Source organism: Mobula birostris, chromosome 29 (assembly GCF_030028105.1).
Source record: "Mobula birostris isolate sMobBir1 chromosome 29, sMobBir1.hap1, whole genome shotgun sequence".
In the NCBI taxonomy this organism is placed as follows: Eukaryota; Metazoa; Chordata; class Chondrichthyes; order Myliobatiformes; family Myliobatidae; genus Mobula; species Mobula birostris.
The window spans coordinates 12,609,462-12,632,983 of NC_092398.1; the positions used below are offsets into that span (position 1 = coordinate 12,609,462).

The 23,522-nt window shown below is 43.6% G+C and overlaps 1 protein-coding gene across 1 annotated transcript in view; it reads right to left on the reverse strand.

Annotated features, from left to right (window-relative positions):
* Positions 1-15,653, reverse strand: part of LOC140190072 (nuclear inhibitor of protein phosphatase 1-like) — a 36,754-nt gene extending 21,101 nt beyond the window's left edge. The window contains 2 exon segments of the mRNA XM_072246535.1: positions 15,524-15,629; positions 15,632-15,653. Coding sequence (XP_072102636.1) covers positions 15,524-15,629; positions 15,632-15,653 — 128 coding nt within the window.
* Positions 15,654-23,522: the final 7,869 nt, after the last annotated feature.

Below are 23,522 nucleotides of genomic sequence, written 5' to 3' on the forward strand. Positions count from 1 at the left end.
GATGAAAAACCAAATTCTTTCTAGCCAATGCACTGTAATTACGTGGCAAAGTGTGGAAGATAGGCACACACTGTATATTAGTTCTAGTTCAATAAGATCACTGGAGGTAAAGTTTGTATTGTATTGAGGGGAATGAGATGAGAATTGGTGCAGAGTCACAGCTTTGCTTATTTCAATGAGGGATAAGATTGGCTATCTGGGAATCCACTGAGGGACATCAGCTTGTATCTTACTGTGAAGTAAATGGAGGATGGTGATGTATTAAATTTGAGGAATCTTCGATAATTCAGGAAATTTTAGTCCTGACAAAGGGTCTCTGACCTGAATATTAACTGCCTTTCTAAAGGTGCTGCCTGACCTCCTGCGTGTTTCCCTCTTCTGTTTTTGTTTTCAATTGAAGGGTTTTAGGATACCAAACGGCAGCCATTTGTGGTTGATCTTGCTACATGCACTCTTCTTGGAATTACCACATTGGCACGTTTTGATGGATGGAATACACATTGCAACTCTGGAGGAGATAACCAAGAGTTCCTCTGGAATTCCTTTGAGAATAAAAGCAAGGAGACCAATCACACATTACAACTGAACACATCTCCTTCCTTGATCACAATTATATCTGACATACCCTGGGATGCTCTCTTCTTCCCAGAGGAGAGAGAAAAGATCTCATATTGACACAAGCATTTCTTTATTTTTGTATTTTAGAAGGGATTGTGTGCTCTTCCCAATTCCTCATTTTATAGCCAATTGCTGGGATATTGCAACATCTTGTTGGGTTGCGGCAGGGCCAAAGCTGTGATATATAGCATAGCAAACTGTGAAATAAAGTCCCAAACAACTTCAAAGATCAGATCTCGGTCAAGGAGGTCTTTGAGGTACCTTTTCAAGTGGAATTGGAAATGATTCCCATTCTTGGAAAAGGTCATGTGTTTCTTGGCTGCTATTGGCCTTCAAATCTATTTTCTCTTAGGTCATGTGTTTCTTGGCTAATCTATTTTCTAGTCCTCAGAGGGATCAGGAATGGAAAGAATGAGCAATTTCAAGTTCCTGGATATCAATATATTTGAGGATCTATCCTGGGCCCGTCATATCGATGCAGCTAAAAGAAGACACGACAGTGACTATATTTCATTAGGAGCTTGAGGAGATTTGCTATGTCACAAAAAACACTCGCAAGTTTCTATAGATGTACCGTGAAGAGAATTCTAACTAGCTATATCACCATCTGGTATGGGGGGGGGGGGGCATTGCACAGGATCAAAATAAGCTGCAGAAAGTTGTAAACTTAGTCAGCTCCATCATAGGCACTAGCCTCCACAGTATCCAGGATATCTCCAATCAGCAATGCCTCAAAAAGGCAGTATCCATCATTAAGGACCCCCATTATCCAGATCATACCTTGTTCTCATTGCTACCATCAGGAAGGAGGTACAGGAGCCTGAAGGCACAAACTCAACAATTCAGGAACAGTTTCTTCCCCTCTGCCATTGAATTTTTGAATGGACATTGAACTCATGAACACTACCTCACTACTTTTTTATTTCTTTTTTAAAAACTTTTAAAAATTTCTTTGTTTTTATTCTATTTTCTCTACACACACACACTGTAATTCAGTTTTGTTTTCTATTAATATATATTGCTCTATACTGCTGCCGCAAAGTTAACCAATTTCACAACATACGCCAGTGATACTAAACCTGATTCTGATTGCTCTCCCCTGTCCAGTAACACCCTGCATATTGATCTATCTCCTGGTTATTCCCATCAATCTAGTCTTGCTGTTTTCTGCTATGAAAACAATCTGCTCTCCGATGCCAATTGTAATGGACCTCAAGGCAGATCAATCATAATGGAAACTACTCTCACAGTAGGTTGAACTGCCTATGATGATGAGGAACCGACTTGGTGTAGCTGAAGACTTGCACACGCTGACAGTGTGTATACTGATGCAGCTAGTTAAAACGTTCTGCAGCTACCTGCGGTGAATGGCTTCTGTTACATCCGTGACAGCAGTTAATGATGGGTTTCAATCACTTTATTAAAGCTAAGCCGTGATTTTGTCCTTCAATATTTATTTTCTTCTGGCAGTTTGTCTTGCCACTTTTTACTGTCAATGGTAATGATAAAAAGGTTAAGTAATCAGTGTTTCCTATAGTAAAGCCATAGTCATAAACACAAAAATGGGCTCTTCTGCAAGCATCATGACAACCTTTATTCTCAACAACACTCCATTTGCCTGCATTTGGTCAGTATGCTCCTATGTCCTGTTTACTCAATTACCTGTTTAAATCATTTTAAACAATGATTGTATCTGATTCCACCATCTCCTCCAGCACTGAGTAAACCCCCTCCCCCACAGATCCCCTTTAAAACTGCTTTCTCATCTTAAATCTATGCCCTTATTTTTGTACGTGTATATATACACACACACACACACAAAATGCAAGAGGAACTCAGCAGGTCAAATGAATAAACAGTTGACGTCTCAGGCCAAGGCCCTTCTTCAGGACTGATATGGAAGGGGATGAATAAAAAGGTGGAAGTGGGGAAGGAGGATAGCTGGAAGGGGAAGCCAGGTGGGTAGGAAAGGTGAAGGGCTGAAGAGGAAGGAATCTGGTAGGAGAGGAGAGTAGACAATAGGAGAAATGGAAGGAGGACGGGACTCAGGGTGAGAAGAGGTGAAAGGTTATAATGGGGAAAAGAAGAGAGGGGGGCAGGAAGGGGAAAAAAATTACCGGAAGGAGAAATTGATACTCATGCCATCAAGTCAGAGGCTACCTAGGCAGAATATAAGGTGTTCCTACTCCACCACCTCATCGTGGCATGAGGCCATGGACCAACATGTCTGAACAGGAATGCGAATTAAAACGTAGTTCTGCTTTTGGCAGATGGAGCGGAGGTGCTTCATGAAGTGGTCCCGCAATTCACGACAGTTCTCACCAACGTAGAGGGGCTGCATCAGGAACACCAGGGCCACTAGATGACCCAGGTGAAGTGTTCCGTCACCTGGAAGGACAGTTTTGGGGCACTGAATAGAGGTGAGGGAGGAAGTGAATGGGCCACTTGGAAGGATAATTTTTAATATCACTAACCACAAAGATAAAAGATTCTATCGATCCTATTTATGTTCTGTCAGCCTCTATCAATCCACGGATAACAAGCCAGTCCACGCATTTCCTTCACACAGCCAATTCAGACAACTCTTTCGCACTCTCTTCAGGGTAATCACATCCCTGAATATCCAAATGTGACAGGCATGGGGTTGAATCCTTTCTCAGACCATGACACAATCTTACAGATACCAATACCAGCATCAAAACGTTACCATAATACTGTAAACTTGTCTCTCTCTCTTCAGGAAAAAAAACTGCTTCAACCTGTCACAGGAATGACTCAAATTCTTTAAGTACAAATCCAAGTCCATGCCTCAGTAAATCCATAGCACCAACTGTGACTATATTGGTGCTACTCCCATTGTTCCACATTCAAACTTCTATGCCTTGGAGATTCACGTACTTCTCTAGAAGTTTCTTAAGCATCCTAGATATCTGCCTCCAACAACTCTTCTGCATTCCTGACTCCTTCTACAAGTCACACACTTACCCTCAGATATCCTCATTAATTCTCCAACGTTCTCCAATGTTCTCTTGCCTTATTCCCAATATCCCATGGTGGCCATGTTAAATACTACAGGGCATTGGGTGAGAGGGGGAAAGTTTAAAGGAGATTTAAGAAGCATTATTTATTGCATAAGATACATTCCTGGGTGCAATAATCAGCAGGACGCCACCAAGCCCGAAGCCGACACTGGGAAGCATTTGGGCTCTGCCCCATTGTGGCACAGGGGTGCCAGTGTTGGCAGTCCGGTAGGGGCCTTGGGCTGGATCCCATGCGCTCACACTACAGACACACGGCTTGTCTGCCTGGTACCTCAGGGTGGGATGTATCAACAAGTACTGCGCAAAAGTTTTAAGTCACATGTAAAAAAAAAATTCTGTAAGGTGGAGATGTTTTAAAAAAATACTGCAATGAAAAGTTTAAGTATCAAAAAATTCACTATAAAAAGCAGTAAACAAACTAAAATCAATATTTGCTATGATGCAGTCTTTAAAACTGCATCTATTCTCTTAGGTACACTGTTGTGTAGATTTATAAGGAACCAGTAAGTAGGTTGTTGCAAGCATTTTGGAAACCTTGTAAGTATAATGTATATACCCTCAGTAGTCACTTTATTAGAGACTCGTAAATGCAAATAACCAAACAACTATTCATGTGGCAGCAACTCAATGCTTAAAAGCATGCAGACATGGTCAAGAAGTTCAGTTGTTGTTCAGGCCAAACATCAGAATGGGGAAGAAATGTGATCTCAGTGATTTTGACTGTGGAATGATTGTTGGTGTCAGACAGGGTGGTTTGAGTATTTCAGAAATTGCTGATCTCCTGGGATTTTCACACACATTAGTCTCCAGAGTTCACAGAGAATGGTGCAAAAAAACAAAAAAACATCCAGAGTGCGACAGTTCCGTGGGTGAAAATGCCTTATTAATGAGAGGTCAGAGGAGAATGGCCAGACTGTTTCAAGCTGACAGGAAGATGACACTAACTCAAATAACCATATGTTACTTTTTTTTAAATTTTATTTTTATTTGGATAAGGTATTCACAAGTAATACACAAACTTTTTTTTACATATATAACCTTTTCCAGTTTTTATGTGAGTAAATCTATATTAATTTGTACATTCACAAGTACACATTGAGATAATATAGAAAATAATTAGGCACTCAAATAGATGTTCATGTGCAATTGTAATTCCACTCTATTAAACTAAATAATGATAATACTTGTTATAAAAATATTAATAATACTGGTTGAGTACTAATTTCCATGTATCTCTTCTGGTCCATTTCTTTCTGGTCCAAAATTTCCCCAGATCTTTTCTTTACTTGTGTTAATTCCACATTTTCCAAAAAAAAAGAACAGTAAGCATTCGAGCCAAGGGTGCTTACGTTAACACTATTACTATGTTGGTGAGACAAACAATATAAACCATTAGGAGAGTCATCTAAAGTCTGCTCGCTCTGGGGTTATAAATTCAATCCATTTATTCCAAATTTGATCATTTTTTTCCTTTTGAATTCTCAGAGAGATAACTATATGTTACAACAACAGAGCACCTCTGAATGTACAACACATCGAACCTTAACATAGCTACAGCAGCAGAAGACTACAAACATACACTGAGTAGCCACTTAATTAGGTACAGGAGGGTGTGTGTGTGTGTGTGTGTGCGCGTCCAGATTACATTGGCAGTGGTGGAAGCTGATACAATAGCAATGTTTAAGAGACATTTAGTTAAGGACATGAACTGGCAGAGAATGAAGGGATATAGATAGGTTAGTTCAGATGGCATGATAGTTGGCACCAAAATGGTGGGCCTGTTCCTATGCAGTACTGCTCCATGTTCTGTGTTCTCAATCTATTGGGCCACCTCTCAGCCTCCTCCATGATAGGGAAAACCCATCCTACCTGCAAGAAGTGCATCCAGCTGCAGCTTCTAACACTCGGTTGATAGACAAGACAAACAGGGAGGTGGTTACACCCAAAGTGCAGGACACGGGTAACTGGGTGACCATCAAGAGGGGGAAAAGGGGTAAGCAGCCAATGCAGATCACCCCCATGGCCGTTTCCCTCAACAACAGGTATGCTGCTTTGTATACTGATTGGGGGGGGGGGGGGTGACCTAGCAAAGGAAAGCCACAGTAGTCAGGTCACTGGCATTGAGTCTGGCTCTGTGGCTCAGAAGTGATGGGGTGGGAAAAGAGAAGAAACAAGCTGTAATGTTAAAGGACTTACTGTTCATTGTAACAGAAAGGCAGTTCTGTGGACGAGAACAAGATACCCAGGTGGTATGTTGCCTCTTGGGTGCCAATGTCAGGGATAACTCAGACCAAGTTCTCCGCGTTCATAAGTGGGAGGGTGAGCAGCCAGAGGTGGTGGTCCACATCAGTACTAATGACATAGGTAGGAAAGGTGACAAGGTCCTGCAAAATGAGTTCAGTGAGTTAGGTGCTAAACTAAAGGGCAGGACCTCCAGGGTTGTTATCCATGTCACATGCCAGTGATGCCAGAAACAGGAAAATCATACAGTTTAACACATGGCTGAGAAGTTGGTGTTGGAGGGAGGGCGTAAGATTTTTGGATCTTTGGGCTCTCCTCCAGGGAAGGTGGGACCTGTACAGAAAAGAAGGTTTGAACCTGAACTGGTGGGAGACTAATATCCTAGTGGAAAGGTTTGCTATTGCTGCCTGGAGGGGTTTAAACTAGATTCACAAGGGGATGTGAACCAGAGCACCAGAACAGATAGTGGAGTGATTGTGGAAATATGTTAAGCCTGCATACAAAGGAAAGGTTAAGCATGGTGGGACTAATGTTCTGAGCTGCGCACACTTCAATGCAAGAGTATTGTAGCTTAAAATAGAGTATAGAACCTCCAGGAACATGGAGCGTGGATCAGCATATGGAATTATGACACTGTGAGACTCAGTTGCAGGACTGGCAGTTGAATTTTCCAGGGTTTTGTTGTTTTAGATGCGACAGAGCGGGAGAGATTAAAGGGGTAGGAGTGGTGTTTACTGGTCAGAGAAAATGTCACAGCAGTGCTCAGACAGGACAAAACTGGAGAACTGGAGACAGACTGGAGAACCTTAAAGAGCTCATCTAGTGAGGCTTTATGGGTAGAACGGGGGAATAAGAAAGGGGATGACAATGTTAATAAGATTATATATAATCACCCAACAATCTGCGGGATTTAGAAGAGCAAACTTGTACAGAGGTTGCAGACTGTTGCAAGAAACATAAGTCTGTGATAGTAGGTGATTTTAACTTTCCACATATTGATTGGGACTCCCATACTGTAAAAGGGCTGGATGGGAAAAAGTTTGTGAAATGTGTTCAAGAAAGTTTCCTTAATCAGTACATAGAAATCCCAACTAGAGAGAGTGTGATACTAGATCACCTAGTAAGGATCTGGCAAGCGTGGATTGGGACAGGTTGTTTTCCGGCAAAGGTGTACTTGGTAGTTGGGAGGCCTTCAAGTGAAATTTTGAGAGTACCGTGTTTGTATGCTCCAATCAGAATTAAAGGCAAGGATAACAGGTTTAGGAAACCTTGGTTTTCGAGAGATATTGAGGCCCTGGTTTTTTAAAAAAAAGGTGTATCCAAAAAAGGTGTATTAAAAAATGGTGGGAACAAATGAGGTACTCGAGGAGTACAAGGAATGTAAGAGAACACTTAAGAAGGAAATCAGGAGAGCTAAAAGGAAGTATGAGTTTGCTCTAGCAGACAAGACGATTTAAGGGATTCCACAGATATGTTAAGAGCAAAATTGGACGGGACAAAATTGGCCCTCTGGAATCCCAGTGGTAATTTATGTGTGGAGCCAAAAGAAATGGGAGCGATCTTAAATGGGTTTTAGCCTCTGTATTTACTCAGGAGACAAGACAGAGTCTATAGAAGTAAGGTAAAATGGCATCAACTTCATGGACCCTGTGCAGATTACAGAGGAGTAGGTATTTGTTGCCTAGAGGCAAGTTAGGTGGTTATATCCCCAAAGCCTGTCCAAGTGTTCCCTCAGACCGTGCAAGAAGCAAATGCAGAATTTGCAGGGGCTCTAGCAGATATTTAAAATATCCTTAGCCACAGGTGAGGTACCGGAGGATTGGAGGACAGCTAATGTTGTTCTGTTGTTTAAGAAAGACTGTAAGAGTAAGCCAGAAAATTATAAACTGAGCCTGACATCAACAGTGGGAAAGTTGCTGGAAGGTATTCTAAAGGACCGGATATATGAGTATTTGCATAGACAAGGACTGATAAGGGAGAGTCAACATGGCTTTTTGCATGGTAAGTTATGTCTAACCAATCTTATAGAGTTTTTCGAGGAAGTTACCAGGAATGTTGATGAAGGTAAGGCTGTAGATGTCATCTAAATGGACTTCAGCAAGGCATTTGACAAGGTCCCTTTGTTGCTTGGTATTCGAGATGAGGTAGTAAATTGGATTAGACATTGGCTTTGCAGGCAAAGCTAAAGTGTTTTTTTTAGTGCGTCACACCAGTCAGCCAGCCATTCTTGTCTGCCACGTGGTGTCAGGATTGGTCTCCTTTTGGATTAACCGGGTCATGATATGAACATTCCTGACTCGACCCATTTTTTTTAAAAACGAGGCTGAGTGGCTAGCTCAATGCTCAACCAGGCACGGATGGAAAGCGTGCTTGGGGGGTGGCCCGAATTGGATCTGAACTCGGGAGCCTTCGCTCTGGAGTCCGGTGCTGATGTCATTGTGCCACCAGTGGTAATCGAGGGTTGCCTCTCTGACTGGAGGCCTGTGACTAGTGATGTGCTGCAGGGATTGGTGCTGGGTCTGCTGTTTGTCATCTACATCAAGGATCCTGATGATAGTGTGATAAATTGGATCAGAAAATCTGAGGATAACACCAAGATAGGGGTGCAGTGGACAGTGAGGAAGACTATCAAAGGCTGCATCAGGATCGAGACCAGCTGGAAATATGGGGGGAAAAATGGTAAATGGAATTTAATGCAGACAAGCTTGAGATGTAGCATTTCAGGAGGGCCAACCAGGGCAGGTCTTACACAGTAAGTGGTAGGGCACTAAGGAGTGTAGCAGAATAGCAGGATCCGGGAATACCGATCCATAATTCCTTGAAAGTGGCGACAAAGGTAGATAGGTTCATAAAGAAAGCTTTTGGCATTAGCCTTTGTAAATTAATGTACTGAATATAGGAAATGGGATGCTATGTTGAAGTTGTATGAAACATTGGTGAGGCCTAATTTGGAGTATTATGTGCAGTTCCGGTCACGTACCTACAGGACAGATACAAGTAAGATTGAAAGAATGCAGAGAAAATTTACAAGGATGCTGTCAGGACTTGAGGAGCTCAATAGTGGGAAAGTTACTGGAAGGTATTCTAAAGGACCGGATATATGAGTATTTGGATAGACAAGGCCTGATTAGGGAGAGTCAACCTGGTTTTTTGCATGGTAGGTCACATCTAACCAATCTTACAGAGTTTTTTTGAGGAAGTTACCAGGAAAGATTGAAAAGGTTAGTACTTTATTCCCTAGATCATAGAAGATTGTGGGGAGAGTTGATAGAGGTATGCAAAATTATGAGCCTTTTTTTTCCCCCACTGAGGTCGGGTGAGAAACAACTAGAGCTCACGAGTAAAGGGAATAAAGGTGAAATGTTCAAGGGGAACATGAGGAGGAACATTTTCATTCAGAGGGTAGTGAGAGTGTGGAACGAACTGCCAGCAAAGGTGGTGGATCCAGTTTGATTTCAACATTTAGGAGAAATTTAGATAGGCACATGGATGAGAGGGATATGGAAGGCTATGGTCCATGTCGATGGGACTAGGCAGGTTAATGGTTCAGCATCTTGACTTCATCGGCTCTGTCATGGGATGTGAGCTGGGATGTTATGTTCCAACACTGGTGAGTCCTCACAAGGAGTACTGTGCATAGCTCTGACTGCCATGCTACAGATTGGATAGGCTGGGTTTAGAGTCATACTAGAAGGGCCTTTTTCCTGTGCCGTAGTGTTGTATGACTCTAAACCTAGCCTATCCAATCTCTCCTAATAACCAAATATTCCAATGTAGGCAACATTCCGGAGAGTTGCTTCTACACTATCACCAGTTCAATCACATCCAATCAGTAGCACGGCAGTCAGAGCTATGCACAGTACTCGAGAGGACTCACCAATGTTGGAACATAACATCCCAGCTCACATCCCATGACAGAGCCGATGAAGTCAAAAGCCCCATCCACCTTCTTCAGCACCTTACCTGCCTATGCTGCCACTTATAGTGACGCATGGTCTTGTACCCCAAGGTCCTTTTGTTCACTAACTTTCCCAGGGACCTACCTTTTACAGTGATGTCCTTGCATGCCCTCCCACCTGCAGGGATTAAATTCCCTTTGCTACTGTTCGAACCAACATTCCAATTGGTCTATATCAGGGACAACCTTCTGAACCGTGACACTACTAACTTCCGTGTCATCTGCCAACATACCATATTCACAACATAGTCATTAATTTGTGTACATGTTCCTTTGGAGTTAATTTTCCTTACTCCTTCCTCATTAATGACACCTCCCCAAGTGTTTCTACATTTCAGACTCCAATAATTGCGTGTGAAGAAATACCATCAGATCGCCTCTTAATCTCATAGTTTTCATCTAAAACCTCTACCAACTTCAAAAGCACATAACTTGATGGAATCCTGATGAGAGATTGCTCAAAATTTAGAGCAGGATTCCCCTTTGGCCCTGTCCATTACTCACAGAGCTAGGGCACATGCAACAATTCAGTAATAGAGGCTGAAGTAACAAAAGGCATTTATTCAACTCAAAGGGGGTGACTCCAACTGCCATGATTATTTGGCCATAGTGGCAAAACCATATTCCAGAAGTTGCCGAACTCAACATTGAAGCATCCTAGTTCAGTAGGATGAAGTTCAGATCTGTTTTCTAGGTTCCAAATCTCACTGAGGGTTGTAAGATGGTTTCTGCATGTCACTTCTTTTAATATGAGATAGGCTCTACTTCCTGAGGAGACTGAGGTCCTTTGGAGTATGCGGGCCTCTCCTTCACATGTTCTACAGTCTGTTGTCGCCAGTACAATCTATTATGCTGTGCTGTGCTGGGGCAATGACATCAACACGTGTGGTGCCAACAGGCTCAATAAACTGATTAAAAAGGCTGGGTCTGTCATAGGAGTCAAACTGGACACACTGGAAGCTGTGGTAGAACAAAGGACCCTACAGAAAATCCTGGCAATTATGGACAATGCTTCTCACCTTCTGCATGGCTGAACAGAGGAGCACTTTTAGGAATAGACTAAGACAACGGCACTATTCCAAAGAGCGCTATACAAGGTCATTGTTACTCTCGGCCATTAGGCTCTTTAATGAGTCAACCAATAGCCAGGAAAGTGATGAACCCCTCCTGCAAGACTATTTGTATTAACTTATTTTTTATTATTTCTACTTATCTAGTAATATTTATATCTGTGCACTTGTAATGCTACTGTGACACTGTAATTTCCTTTGGGTTCAATAAAGTATCTATCTATTGCACACAACCACCTCAAGGGTCTTGCTGGAGTAAGATATTGATCAAGAGGAAAGGAAGTCCAAGACACTGCGAGAACAGACTCTACCACAGAGGCAGCATCTAGGGAAATGAGTAGACAGTCAACGTTTCGGGCACAGACCCTTCATCAGGACTGGAAAGGAAGGGGAAGATGCCAGAATAAGGAAGTGGAGTGGAGGGAAGGAAGACAAGCTAGAAGGTGATAGGTGAAGCCACGCGGGTGGGGAAGGGGATGAGGTAAGAAGCTGGGAGGTGATAAGTGGAAAAGGCAAAGGGCTGGGGAAGGAGGAATGCCCAATTTACACATTTTTTGCCTTCCTGCTTCCCTCTTCTTCATTTCCTCACTGTAGCCTCTTACCTCTTCTCATCATGTCCCTCTGGTGCCCCTCCTCCTTCCCTTCCTCCCATAATTGACTCCCTCTCCAATTAGATTCCTTTTTTTGGGATTGATCTTTTAACTTCATCTCTGGAAACAATGGATCAATATTTCAGATCAACAACCTTTTATTGTTCCAATGGAGTTATTGACTTGAAAACTGAACTGTTTCTCTTTCCACAGGTTTTGCCCAACATACTGGGTACCTTCTGTTTTCATTTCAGAGCAGCGTCTTTTTGTTTTCTATTAAACCACATTATCTGGTTGCACCGACTTGGCTAAAGGTTGTCGAGATGATTATGGAGAAAAACTCAAGCTTCATATGGATGATGGGAATATCCTACAACTCAAGGACTGAAACCTTTCGCAATGGTTGAAGCAAGAAAGCTTTCCAAAGGTGCACAGCAGTGAAAGTGAAATTACGACCACAACAGAATGCAGGAAAATCAAAAGCTAAATTGCTCAGAATGTCCAGGGGTTTTTGGTTTGTGGGGGAAGGTTATCAGTACTCTTACAGAACTAACGGGGGTTCAATTACCAATGGACCCCGCTGTATATCTTCTAAATGATGACTCCCATCTTTCCCTTATGGAAAAAACACACAAAGTCTGGCTGGCAGGCCTGACTGCAGCTAAGAAGATTGTAGTCCAGTGTTGAAAACCTCCCCATGATATTTCAAATACTCACTGGCTTTAGAGCTTTTTGCACATTTCTTACCTGGAACTTTCATCAGCAAGAGAAGATGATGCACGACCAAACACAGTCTTAATGCGGACAAATTTGATATCTAACTTAAAATATCTTCTGTTAAAATAGGAATACTTTGTCTGTGTATGTACTACTATTCAGTTGGTTGGTGGAGGGGAAAGGGATGGGGGGAGAGAGGGCTGGAGGGGGAGGGGTGGCTGGAGGGGGAGGGGTGGCTGGGATAAACAGTCAAAATGTAATTGGCAACTGGTTGTATTGAATGTAATTTGTTGGTGTTGCAATAAAAAATTAGTAATAAAAACTAAATTGCTCAGAAGGCAACAATAAAATTAAAACAAAAAGAGGAAGGCAAGATTATCACAAATATTTCTTAAGACGCATAATCAGAATCAGGTTTAATATCACTTGCATATGTCATGAAATTTGTTGTATTTGCAGCAGTAGTACAATGCAAAAAATGATAAATATAGAAAAAAAAACAATTACAGTAAGCACATATATTTATATTAAATAGTTAAGTAGTCTTGCGAAAAGGAGAGCTGAGTGTGTGAGTCTCTCCCTGCCAGTATGTAGCCTCTCCAACGCCAAGCCTCATGTAGTGCCTCCTCACTGGCAACACACAGAAACTGAACTCCTTTCAGATTCAGACTGAACTACAGAGGAGGTGGTCTGGCCCCTGCACGCAGGCCCACCGGCATCTGGGCACACCTTGGTGCTCGTGGACCAGATACCTAGCTATGGGTAAACAGCCCCACTGCCTCGGGAGAGACGAAGGCTACGGGAGTAAACCCTGACAGCAAATCTGGAGTGGAGCCTTTAAGATGGCTGGACATCAGTGAACATCATTCCAGTGGCTCCTGCAGCCAAGCTGGTGCCAAACTTATTGCTTCATAATAAGCTTTCCTTTGGACTACACTAGTGAGGCTGAGAGGGGGATCTTGACGACTGGCCATCTCAGGATCTCCATACCTCCCGCCCAGGCTTGTGATGATGATCATCACCACCACCCATTGTCCTTCCAGACAGACGGATGCCAACCATCACAAATAAGCAGTGCAAAAATAAAGGAAGTATGAGGTAGTGTTCATGGGTTCAATGCCCATTCAGAAATCGAGTGGCAGAGGGGAAGAAGCTGTTCCTGAATCACTCTCAGGCTTCTATACCTCCTTCCTGATGGTAGCATTGAGCTAAAGCAATTCAGCATCGAAAACCTTGGGTCAAGCTGGCAAAGATCAGCGGGGTGATTTCTTTGGGAGACCAAAAAGATGGAAGAGATTTGGAAACTTAAGAGCATAGATGACAAAGATCACAAGCACTGCTCATAAACTAAAGAGAACGGGTGATGCTTAGGAGTTGAGAGTAGGAGGAATGTAAGTCCTATGAGACCTGGAGATAGAGAAAGTCAAAACCATTTAGACTAAAACACTTGAATCTATAGATATGATACTGCCCAATATCATCCCCCTACACACAAAATCAGCACATACAAAGGGAAAGAATACTGCAGCACAAAAACAAATTGAAGTTCCTGTAGGAAAAATCTAGAAGCCAGCAAAACAGTATTCACTAGATGGCCCGATACAGAGGAGACAGCAGGTAATGTAGGAAAAAACAGTAGAGTACCAGAAAAATATGCACTTACATAGCAGCTTCCACTACTTAGGATATTGTAGAGAATCTAACAATTGCTCAAAGGCTCATTTTATTATCAAAGTATGTATACAGAATACAACTCTGAGACTTGTCTTCTCCAGATAGCCACGAAATACAGAAAAACCACGTAAGTCATTGAAAGAAGACATCAACACCCCCGCACAAAAAAGAAACAAAAATTTCCAACCCCTCCCTCGCACAAAAACTAACTGATTGGCCACCACAAAATAGAAGTACATCTTAAACACACATTGAAGTCTCTGAAGTAGGACTCTCAAAGCAGAACTTGATTGGAAAGTTGTTAACCCTCTACATTTATTTTCAGGTAGGTGAGGGTTGAGTTGTGGGTGGAGAAGTCAGGCTATTTTTAATGGAAAGGATATGGTTTTGAAAGCATAGCATTGCTGGGTTCTGATGGGTTTGTTTCAGAACAATGGAGAAAACATAAAATCACTGAAAGAGTACAGAGTTTAGAGCAGGGGCACAGAAACCCAGCTCAATCTATTCATTATTTGACTGGCAAAATTTTGCAGTCCGTCCAAGATTAGCAACGTACATCAAAGCAGCATTTGTCTTTGGAGAAGTATTGTTGCTCTGTATCTTCACCCTGTGCTTTCACATTTATTTGACAGACACAGCACAATAACAAGACCTTCCCCGTCCGATGAATTACATTTGCTTTAGGATCAAGTTGCTTTGAGAAATATAAATAAAGTATAATCTCCCAATCATTTAAAAATGCAGTTTTGGAATCAAATCCAGAAATAATCCTGAGTACAGAATTTGTTAACAAAACAAAGCAATGTTGACCTCTCTTTCTTCGTTGGAGCCTATAAAATTTTCCCACCATCTTGTCACACATTTCCACCATTAACTTCATACTGACTGCTGCAAACAGTACCAGGGGTTCTCAACCCGAGGTCCAGAGACCCCTTCCATAATGGTATTGGTCCATGGCATAAAAAAAAAGGTTGGGCACCCCTGCACAAAGGAAACTTTCTCCCTTGGCATTTATATACACCAGTCCAAACATACTGATTGATGCAATATGGATTCCAAACCACACAATTACATCTGTCCACTATTCCTACAAATCGCAGGTGCCACCTGCACTCAGCACACCAATAGATTATTCCTATCCCAAAAATAAATTACGGGGCTGCAGAGAAGAATGTGATAATCTTCAACCTGAGAATCCATGTTTGCAATCTGTCAAACAATAAATCGTCTGCTTTCTATAGTAGACTCAAGGCAAAGGTTGGGGGGGGGGAGGGTGGTGAAGACACATGACAGAGAACAGTGGTGTTGGGGGCGGGATGAGGATAGGGATTAAAGGCTGCGACGATAAGGGGTAGGTGTGCGGACTTGCTAAGATAAATGTATTGGAGAGTGTAGGGAGATAAAGGGGCTTGCAGATAAGATGGAGTAATGCAAGGTGGGAGGGAGGGAGCAGAAGGCTTTGCCTCGCCCATCGCCACTGGAGAGCCACACTGCGGCCTAGCATAACAGGCCCCACGGTCAACTTCGACCACATTCACCGCTGAGGCCTCCGCGTCCAGCGCACCAAACACCGCGCCACACCCCCGAGCTCGAGCCGCAACGCCGCGGACTCACCATGTCGGACACTCGAACACGGGTTTTATCTGAATCGCCTGCATCTGAATCACATCGAGAGGGTGAGAGCTGCGGCGCGCTCCGGATTCTGGGTCATTAGCGGAAAGGGCGGGCGACGCAAGCCATTCATGCGCACGCGCCCAGGTCATCGCCGCATTGCCCGCTGGGAAATGTAGTCATGTGTCATTCACTTACCCAACCGCGGGGAGCAGCGCGCGCAAAGTGCTGGGGGAGCTCAGCAGACCAGGCAGCGTCCATAGAAAAGATAAACAGCCGACTTTTCGGGCCGAGACCCTTCATCGGGAACGGAGAGAGAGAGAAAAGAGATGAGGAGTCAGAGTTAGAAGGTGGATGGGAGAGGGGGTTGAACTACAAACCCCTGACTTCTCCTGCGATGTTGCTCGGCACGCTGAGAATTTCTACTAGTTTGGCAGATAGTCAGGCAGTGTCTACATCTTTCGGAAACCCTTCAGTAGTTGCACAGACACCTAAAGAGCAGACTATCTGTTGGATGGAAATGACCAACAACTCTGATAGAGGCAGATGCCAAGTTTTTAAGCTCACCAGTGGGAGGTGGTGCTTTAGCACTGCTGGCCCACCACCTCGAAGGAGTCTTGATCATAAGCGGGCCGAAACTCCTGAAGACAGGTGGCAGATCAACTGATGATCCTGCTGGTGATAGCACAGGACAGTTAACATCTTAGTCCACGTGTATTTTCAATTCTTGCTGTAAATCCATGCAATGGTTAAAGGATTTGAAGGAGGAAGAAATAGCCGCCTTTCAGGCTTTGGAGGCTGAATATTACAACTCAGAATCATAATCAGATTTAATATCACCAGCATATGGTGTGAAATTTGAGGAATTTGCAGCGGCAGTACAATGCAATACATAATAATAGAGAAAATTACAGTAAGTATGTTATATATATATAAGTAAATTAAATATGTAGTGCAAAAGCTAAACATAAAAAAATAGTGAGGTATTGTTTGTTGATTTCATGGCCATTCAGCAATCAGATGGCAGAGGGAAAGAGGCTGTTGCTGAATGGTTGAGTGTGTGTCTTTAGGATTCTGTACCCGCTTCCTGATGGTAGCAATGAGAATAAGGCATGTCTTGGGTGTTGGGGGTCCAGCTGTCTTTTTGAGGCAAATAGCTCAGGTTGACTGCACTGTCAGTGTGGTTCTGATGGCGTCATAGTTGCCTCCAGTAAAGTAATGAGAAGATGGTAACAGGGGCTGTCAAGGGCAAACAAAAACTTTATGATGATTACTGGCAATCACTTCAGTCAGCAGCCTTTTACACTTTCATCCACTGGTAATACCTATACATTGAATTAGTCCAATGCCTCACATTCTTCAAAATTGCCTGCTTGTACGTTAACAGTGTCAAGTAAGAAAAAAATGAGCAGTTGATAAAACAATAGATTTTTAAAAAGAGGAGAGAAATAAGACCGTAAGATATAGGAGCAGAATTAGGCTATTTGGCCCCATTGAGTCTGTTCCATCATTCATGGCTGATCCAATTTTCCTCTCAGCCCCAATTCCTACCTTCTTCCTGTAACCCTTCATGCCCTGATCAATCAAGAATCTTATCAACCTCTGCCTTAAGTATACATAATGACTTGGCTTCCATAGATTCACCACTTTCTGGCTAAAGAAATTCCTCCTCATCTCCACTCTGAAAGGACGCCCCGGTCCCTGAGGCTGTGTCCTTTGGTCTTAGACTGCTCCCACCAAAGGAAACATCCTCTCCATATCCACTCTATCAAAACCTTTCTCCGTTTGATAGGCTTCAATGAGGTCACCCCTCATTCTTCTGAATCCTAGTGAATATCGGCCCAGAGCCATCAAACACTCTTCATATGACAAGCCATTCAATCCTGAAATCATTTCCTCCTTTGAACCCTCTCCAGTTTCAGCATATCCTTTCTAAGATAAGGGGCCCAAAACTGCTCACAATACTCCAAGTGAGGCCTCACCAGTGCTTTATAAAGTCTGAACATTACATCCTTGCTTTATATACTAGTCCTCCGGAAATGAATGCTAACATTATATGTGCCTTCCTCACCACAGACTCAACCTGCAAATTAACCTTTAGTCCCAAGTCCCTTTGCACCTCATTTTTTTGTATTTTCCCTCCATTTAGAAAATAGTCAAACCTTTCTTTTCATCTGCCAAAGTGCATGATCATTCTCTTGCTAACACTATTCCATCTGCCATTTCTTTGCCCATTTTCCTAATCAGTCTGAGCCCTTCTGTATCCTCTACTTCCCCAAAACTACCTACCCCTCCACATGTCTTCATATTGTCTGCAAACTTTGCAACAAAGCTATCATCCAATTCATTGATATATAAAGTAAAAAGAATCAATCCCAACACGGATTCATGTGGAACACCTCTAATCATCAGCAGCCAACTTGAAAAGGCTCCCTTTATCCCCACTCTTTGCCTCCTGCCGAGCAGCCACTGCTTTATCCACGCTAGAATCTTTGCTGTGATTCCATGGGCTCATAGCTTGTTAAGCATCCAAGTAGACAACATTAACCAATTCTCCTTTGGCTAACCTGCTTGTTATTTCTTCAAAGAATTCCAACACATTTGTCAGGCAAGATTTTCCCTTGAGGAAACCATGCTGACTTTGGCTTGTTTTATCATGTGCCCCCAAGTACCCTGAAACCACATCCTTAATAACCAACTCCAAGATCTTCCCAACCACTGAAATCAGACTAACTGGCCTATAATTTCCTTTCTGCTGCCTCTCTCCCTTCTTGAAGAGTGGAGTTAAATTTGGGATTTTCCAGTCTTCTTGAACCATTCCAGAATCTAATGATTCTTGAAAGATCATTACTAATGCCTCCATGTTCTCTTCAGCCACCTCTTTCAGAACTCTGGGGTGTAGACCATCTGGTCCTGGAGATTAATCTACCTTCAGACCTTTCAGTTTCCCAAGAACTTTCTCTCTAGGTATGGTAACATCACACACTTCATGACCCCTGACACTTGGAACTTCCACTGTATTGACGGTGTCTTCCACAGACTGATTCAAAATACTTATTCAGTTCATCTGCCATTGTCCCCCATTACTACCTCTCCAGCATTGTTTTCCAGCGGTCTGATATCCATTCTCACCTCTCTTTTACATTTTATGTATCTGAAGAAACTTCTGGTATCCGCTTCAATATTATTGGCTCGCTTACTTTCGTATTCCATCTTTACCTTCATAATGACCTTTTTGAGTTGCCTTCTATTGGTTTTTAAAAACTTCCCAATCTCTAACTTCCCACTAATTTTTGCTCTATTATATACCCCTCTCTTTGGCTTTTATGTTGGCTTTGACTTCCTTTGTTAGCTAAGGTTCTATCATCTTTCCTTTAGAATACTTCTTCTTCTTTGGGATGTATATATCCTATTCCTTCCAAGTTGCTTCCAGAAATTCCAGCCATTGCTGCTCTGCAATCATCCCTGCCAGTGTCCTTGTCCAATCAATTCTGGTCAACACATCTCTCATGCCTCTGTAATTCCCTTTACCCCAATGTAACACTGATACATCTGACTTTGGCTTCTCCTTCTCAAATGTCAGGGTGAATTCGATCGTATTATGATCACTTTCCCCTAAGGGTTCTTTTACCTTAAGCTCTCTAATCAATTCCAGTTCATTGCACAACACCCAATCCAGAATAACTGATCCTGTAGTGGGCTCAACCATGAGCTGTTTCTGGAGTCTAGCACCAACCTGGTTTTCCCAATTTTCCTGCATATTGAAATCCCCCATAACTATTGTAACATTACCCTTTTGGTGTACATTTTCTGTCTCCCATTGTAAGCTGTAGGCCACATCCTTACTACTGTTTGGGGGTCTATATACAATCCCATCAGGGTCTTTTTACCCTTGTGGTCCACAATGATTCGACCCTATGTCTCCTCTTTCCAAAGATTGATTTAATTTTTTTACCAACACAACAAGGCCACCCCCTCTACCTTCCTGCCTATCCTTTCGATGCAATGTGTATCCTTGGACAGTAAGCTATAATCTTCTTTCAACCACGATTCAGTGATGCCTACAATATCATAGCTGCCAGTCTGCAACTGTGCTGCAGGTTCATCTACCTTGTTCTGTATACTGCGTGCGTTCAGGTACCATACCTTCAGTCCTATATTCACCCTTCTCGATTTTGTCTGCCTTTTACATTGCAATTCATCTTGTTAACTACAATTTTGCCTCTCCTCACTATACAGTACCTCTGCTTGTAAGCCAGCTACCTCATCTTCAGCACTATTATCTGCCTTTGCTATGATATTTCTTGCATATGTAGCTCAGGTCACTAGTTGCACCATGCTCAACCAATTGATTCCTAACTTTGTCTGAGGTCTTCCCAACACCTGCCTCCACAACCTCTCCACTAACTGTTCTGGCATTCTGGTTCCCATCCCCCTGCAACTCTAGCTTAAACCCCACCATGCAGCCTTAGCAAGCTTTCCCACGAGGATGTTAGTTCTCTTCCAGTTCAGGTGCAACCTGTCCCTTCTGTACGGGTCCCTCCTTCCCCGGAAGAGAGCCGAATGATCCAAAAATCTTCTGCCCTCCCTCCTACACCAACTCCTTAGTCACCTATTAAACTGCATAATCTTCCTAGTTCTGGCCTCACTAGCCTGCGGTGCAGGTAGCAATCCTGAGATCACAGCCCTGGAGGTCCTGCCCTTTAACTTAGCACCTAACTCCCTGAACTCCCTTTGCAGAACCTCATCACTCATCCTACCCGTGTCATTGGTACCTAAATGGGCCACAACCTCTGGCTGTTCACTCTCCCACTTAAGAATGCTGAGGACTCGATCCGAGATATCCTAGACCCTGGCATCCCGGAGGCAACGTACCATCTGGGAATCTCGTTCTCGTCCACAGAACCTGCTATGCATTCCCCTAACTAATAAATCCCCGATCACCACAGCATACCTCTTCTCCCCACTTCCCTTCTGAGTGACAGAGGCAGACTCAGTGCCAGGGATTTGCCCACTACGACTTTCCCCTGTTAGGTCATACCCCCCCCCCCCAAAAAAAATGGATGGCATCCGTTAGTCTCGCGAGACCATGGATCTACGCCTGGAAAGTCTTGCTTCAGGCCAGCAGTTGCCCATGCAGCAAATCTCTCCTCTCCACGACACCGAAGTTGTCCAAGGGAAGGGCAAGGGCTGATACAGCTTGGCACCAGTGACATCGCAGGAGTTGCCAGAACGAGGTTGAAGGCAACGTCGGACTGCCTTAGGGACTCCAGCTCCAGATTTGTCCTCAGGGTTTACTCCCGAAGCCTTTCCCATAAGTGGGTATGGCCGCAAGGCAGTGGAGGTTTGAATTCAGAGTTCTCCCTCTCTTAGATGGACTGCCTTCCCAGGCTGATGAGCTCCATCTACCCCAACAATATCCAAAGTGCTATACCTGTTGTTGAGGGGAATGGCCACAGGGGTACTCTGCACTGGTCCTTAACCCCTTTCCCCTTCCTGACTGTCATCCAGTTTCCCGTGTCCTGCACCTTGGGTGTAACTATCTCTCTATAAGTCCCATCTATCACCACCCCAGCCTCCCGAATGACCCGGAGTTCATCCAGTTCCAGCTCCAAATCCTTAACATGGATTGTTAGAAGCTGCAGCTGGATGTACTCGCAGGGACACTGGAGGTCTCCCTGCCTTCACACATCCCACAAGAGGAGCATTCCGCTATCCTGCCTGGCATCTCTACTGTTCTGGCTTGGCAGATATAAAGAAGAGAACAAAAAAACTTGAGCTTTTCTCTTCTTTCCTTTCCTTTCCTTTTCTTCCCTGCAGCCTCGAGGAGTAAAGCCTCAAGGTCCACCACTCTGACTACAGCGTTGCCATGACGATGGCCACAGTGCTTGCCCCTGCCTTCCTTTAATTTGCTCTTGATAATCAATCCCAAACGCTGACTGGTCACTGGTGAAAGCTCTTTATTGCTGTACTGACCGGCTGCTACCTTGTATCTTCGGCAGTGGACCTGATTGAAGTCTCCTCCTCTCAAAACTTCCGAAGTCCTTTTTCGTCAGGATGCTACCTGTCAGCACTCACATCTACGGTGCTTTGAGAGGTTGGTTATGACTGGGGTCAACCCCTGCCTCAGCAAGGGCCTGGACCCACTGCAATTTGCCTATCGCCACAATAGGTCTACAGCAGATGTGATTTCATTGGCTCTTCACCAGGCCTTGGATCAACTGGAAAATACTAATACTTATACTAGGCTGCTGTTTATGGACTACAGCTCAGTGTTTAACACAATCATTCCTATAGTTCTGATCAAAAAGCTCCAGAACCTGGGTGCCTGTACCTCCCTCTGCAACTGGATCCTAGGCTTCCTCACTGGAGGACTACAGTCTGTCCAGATTAGAAATACCATCTCCACCTTGATGATAATTATTGTTTATTTTTATTTATTTATTGAGATACAGCATGGATTAGGCCCTTCGAGCCACACCGCCCAGCGATCCCCTGATTTAATCCTAGTCTAACCATGGGACATTTTACAATGACCAATTAGCCTTCCAACCAGTATGTCTTTGGACTGTGGGAGGAAACCGGAGCACCCGGAGGAAACCCACGCGGTCACGGGGAGAACGTACAAGCTCCTTACAGGCAGCGGTGGGAATTGAACCCGGGTCGCCTGTACTGTAAAGCGTTGTGCTAACCACTTACTACCAACACTGGTGCACCTCAAGGATGTGTGCTCAGCCCACTACTCTACTGTCTCTACACCTATGATTAAGTGGCTAGGAACAGCTCAAATACCATCTATAAATTTGCTGAGGACACGGCTATCGTTGGCAGAATTTCAGATGGTGACGAGATGGTGTACAGGAGCGATTATAGATGAGCTAGTTGTGTAGTGTTGCAGCAACGACGTCAGTAACACCAAAGAACTGACTGTGGACTTCAGGGAGGATAAGATGAGGGAGCACACAACAGTCCTCATCGAGGGATCAGAGGATCTAATCTGGACCCAACATATCGATGCGGCTACAAAGAAGGCGCGACAGTGGCAATATTTCATTAGGAGTTCGAGGAGATTTGGTGTGTCAGCAAAGACACTCATCATTTTTTACAGATGTACTGCAGAGAGCATTCTAACTGGCTGCATCACTGTCTGGTACTGAAATAAGCTGCAGAGAGTTGTAAACTCAGTGGGCTCCATCATGGGCACTGGCCTCCCCAGCATCCAGGACAACCTCAAGGGGCGATGCTTCAATCTCTCTACTTAAAAGTGCATTGTTTTTTTTTATGTGTGACTTCTTATTTTTATCTTCTATCTGCTAAGTTATTACCCATTCGTTTAATCTGTTTACGTCTCCCTGATAGTCTCTTTGCATCTTCCCGAGAGTCGATGCTGCTTTGCATTGTCAGAAGGCTTGAACATATTACTCATCATTCCCCTCATTCAAATTATTGGCGTCTAAGCAGCTGGATCCCAGCCAAAAAAAAAACCAAACAAACTGTTGGAGGCAGACAGCACCTGTAAAAGGGAAATGGGGAGTCGACATTTCGGATCAAGACGTTACATCTGGACTGAAGGAGTAGAGGGGAGAGGGAGTTGGGATGATGGGGAGGAGTGCGGCAAGAGATGGCAAGGGGGAATTTGATCTGGGTGAGGAGGGCTGTTTGGCGGGTGGAATCAGACAGGAGAGGGAAAGGTGAAATCGTGACTGGGACGTGATAATTTGCTTTATTATTGTCACGTGAAAGCTTTTGCATGCCATTTCTATAGATTATTTCATCACATCTAAACAGAAAGAAAATTCAAACATCTGAAGTGCAAAAGGACTTGGGAGTCGTCGTGCCGGATTCCCTAAAGGTTAATTTGCAGGTTGAGTCAGTGGTGAGGAAGGCAAATGGAATGTTAGCATTCATTTCAAAAAGACTAGAATATAAAAGCAAGAATGCAATGTTGAGCTTTTATAAGGCACCGGTGAGGCCCCTGAGATGGTGTTATTTAAAGGCCTGA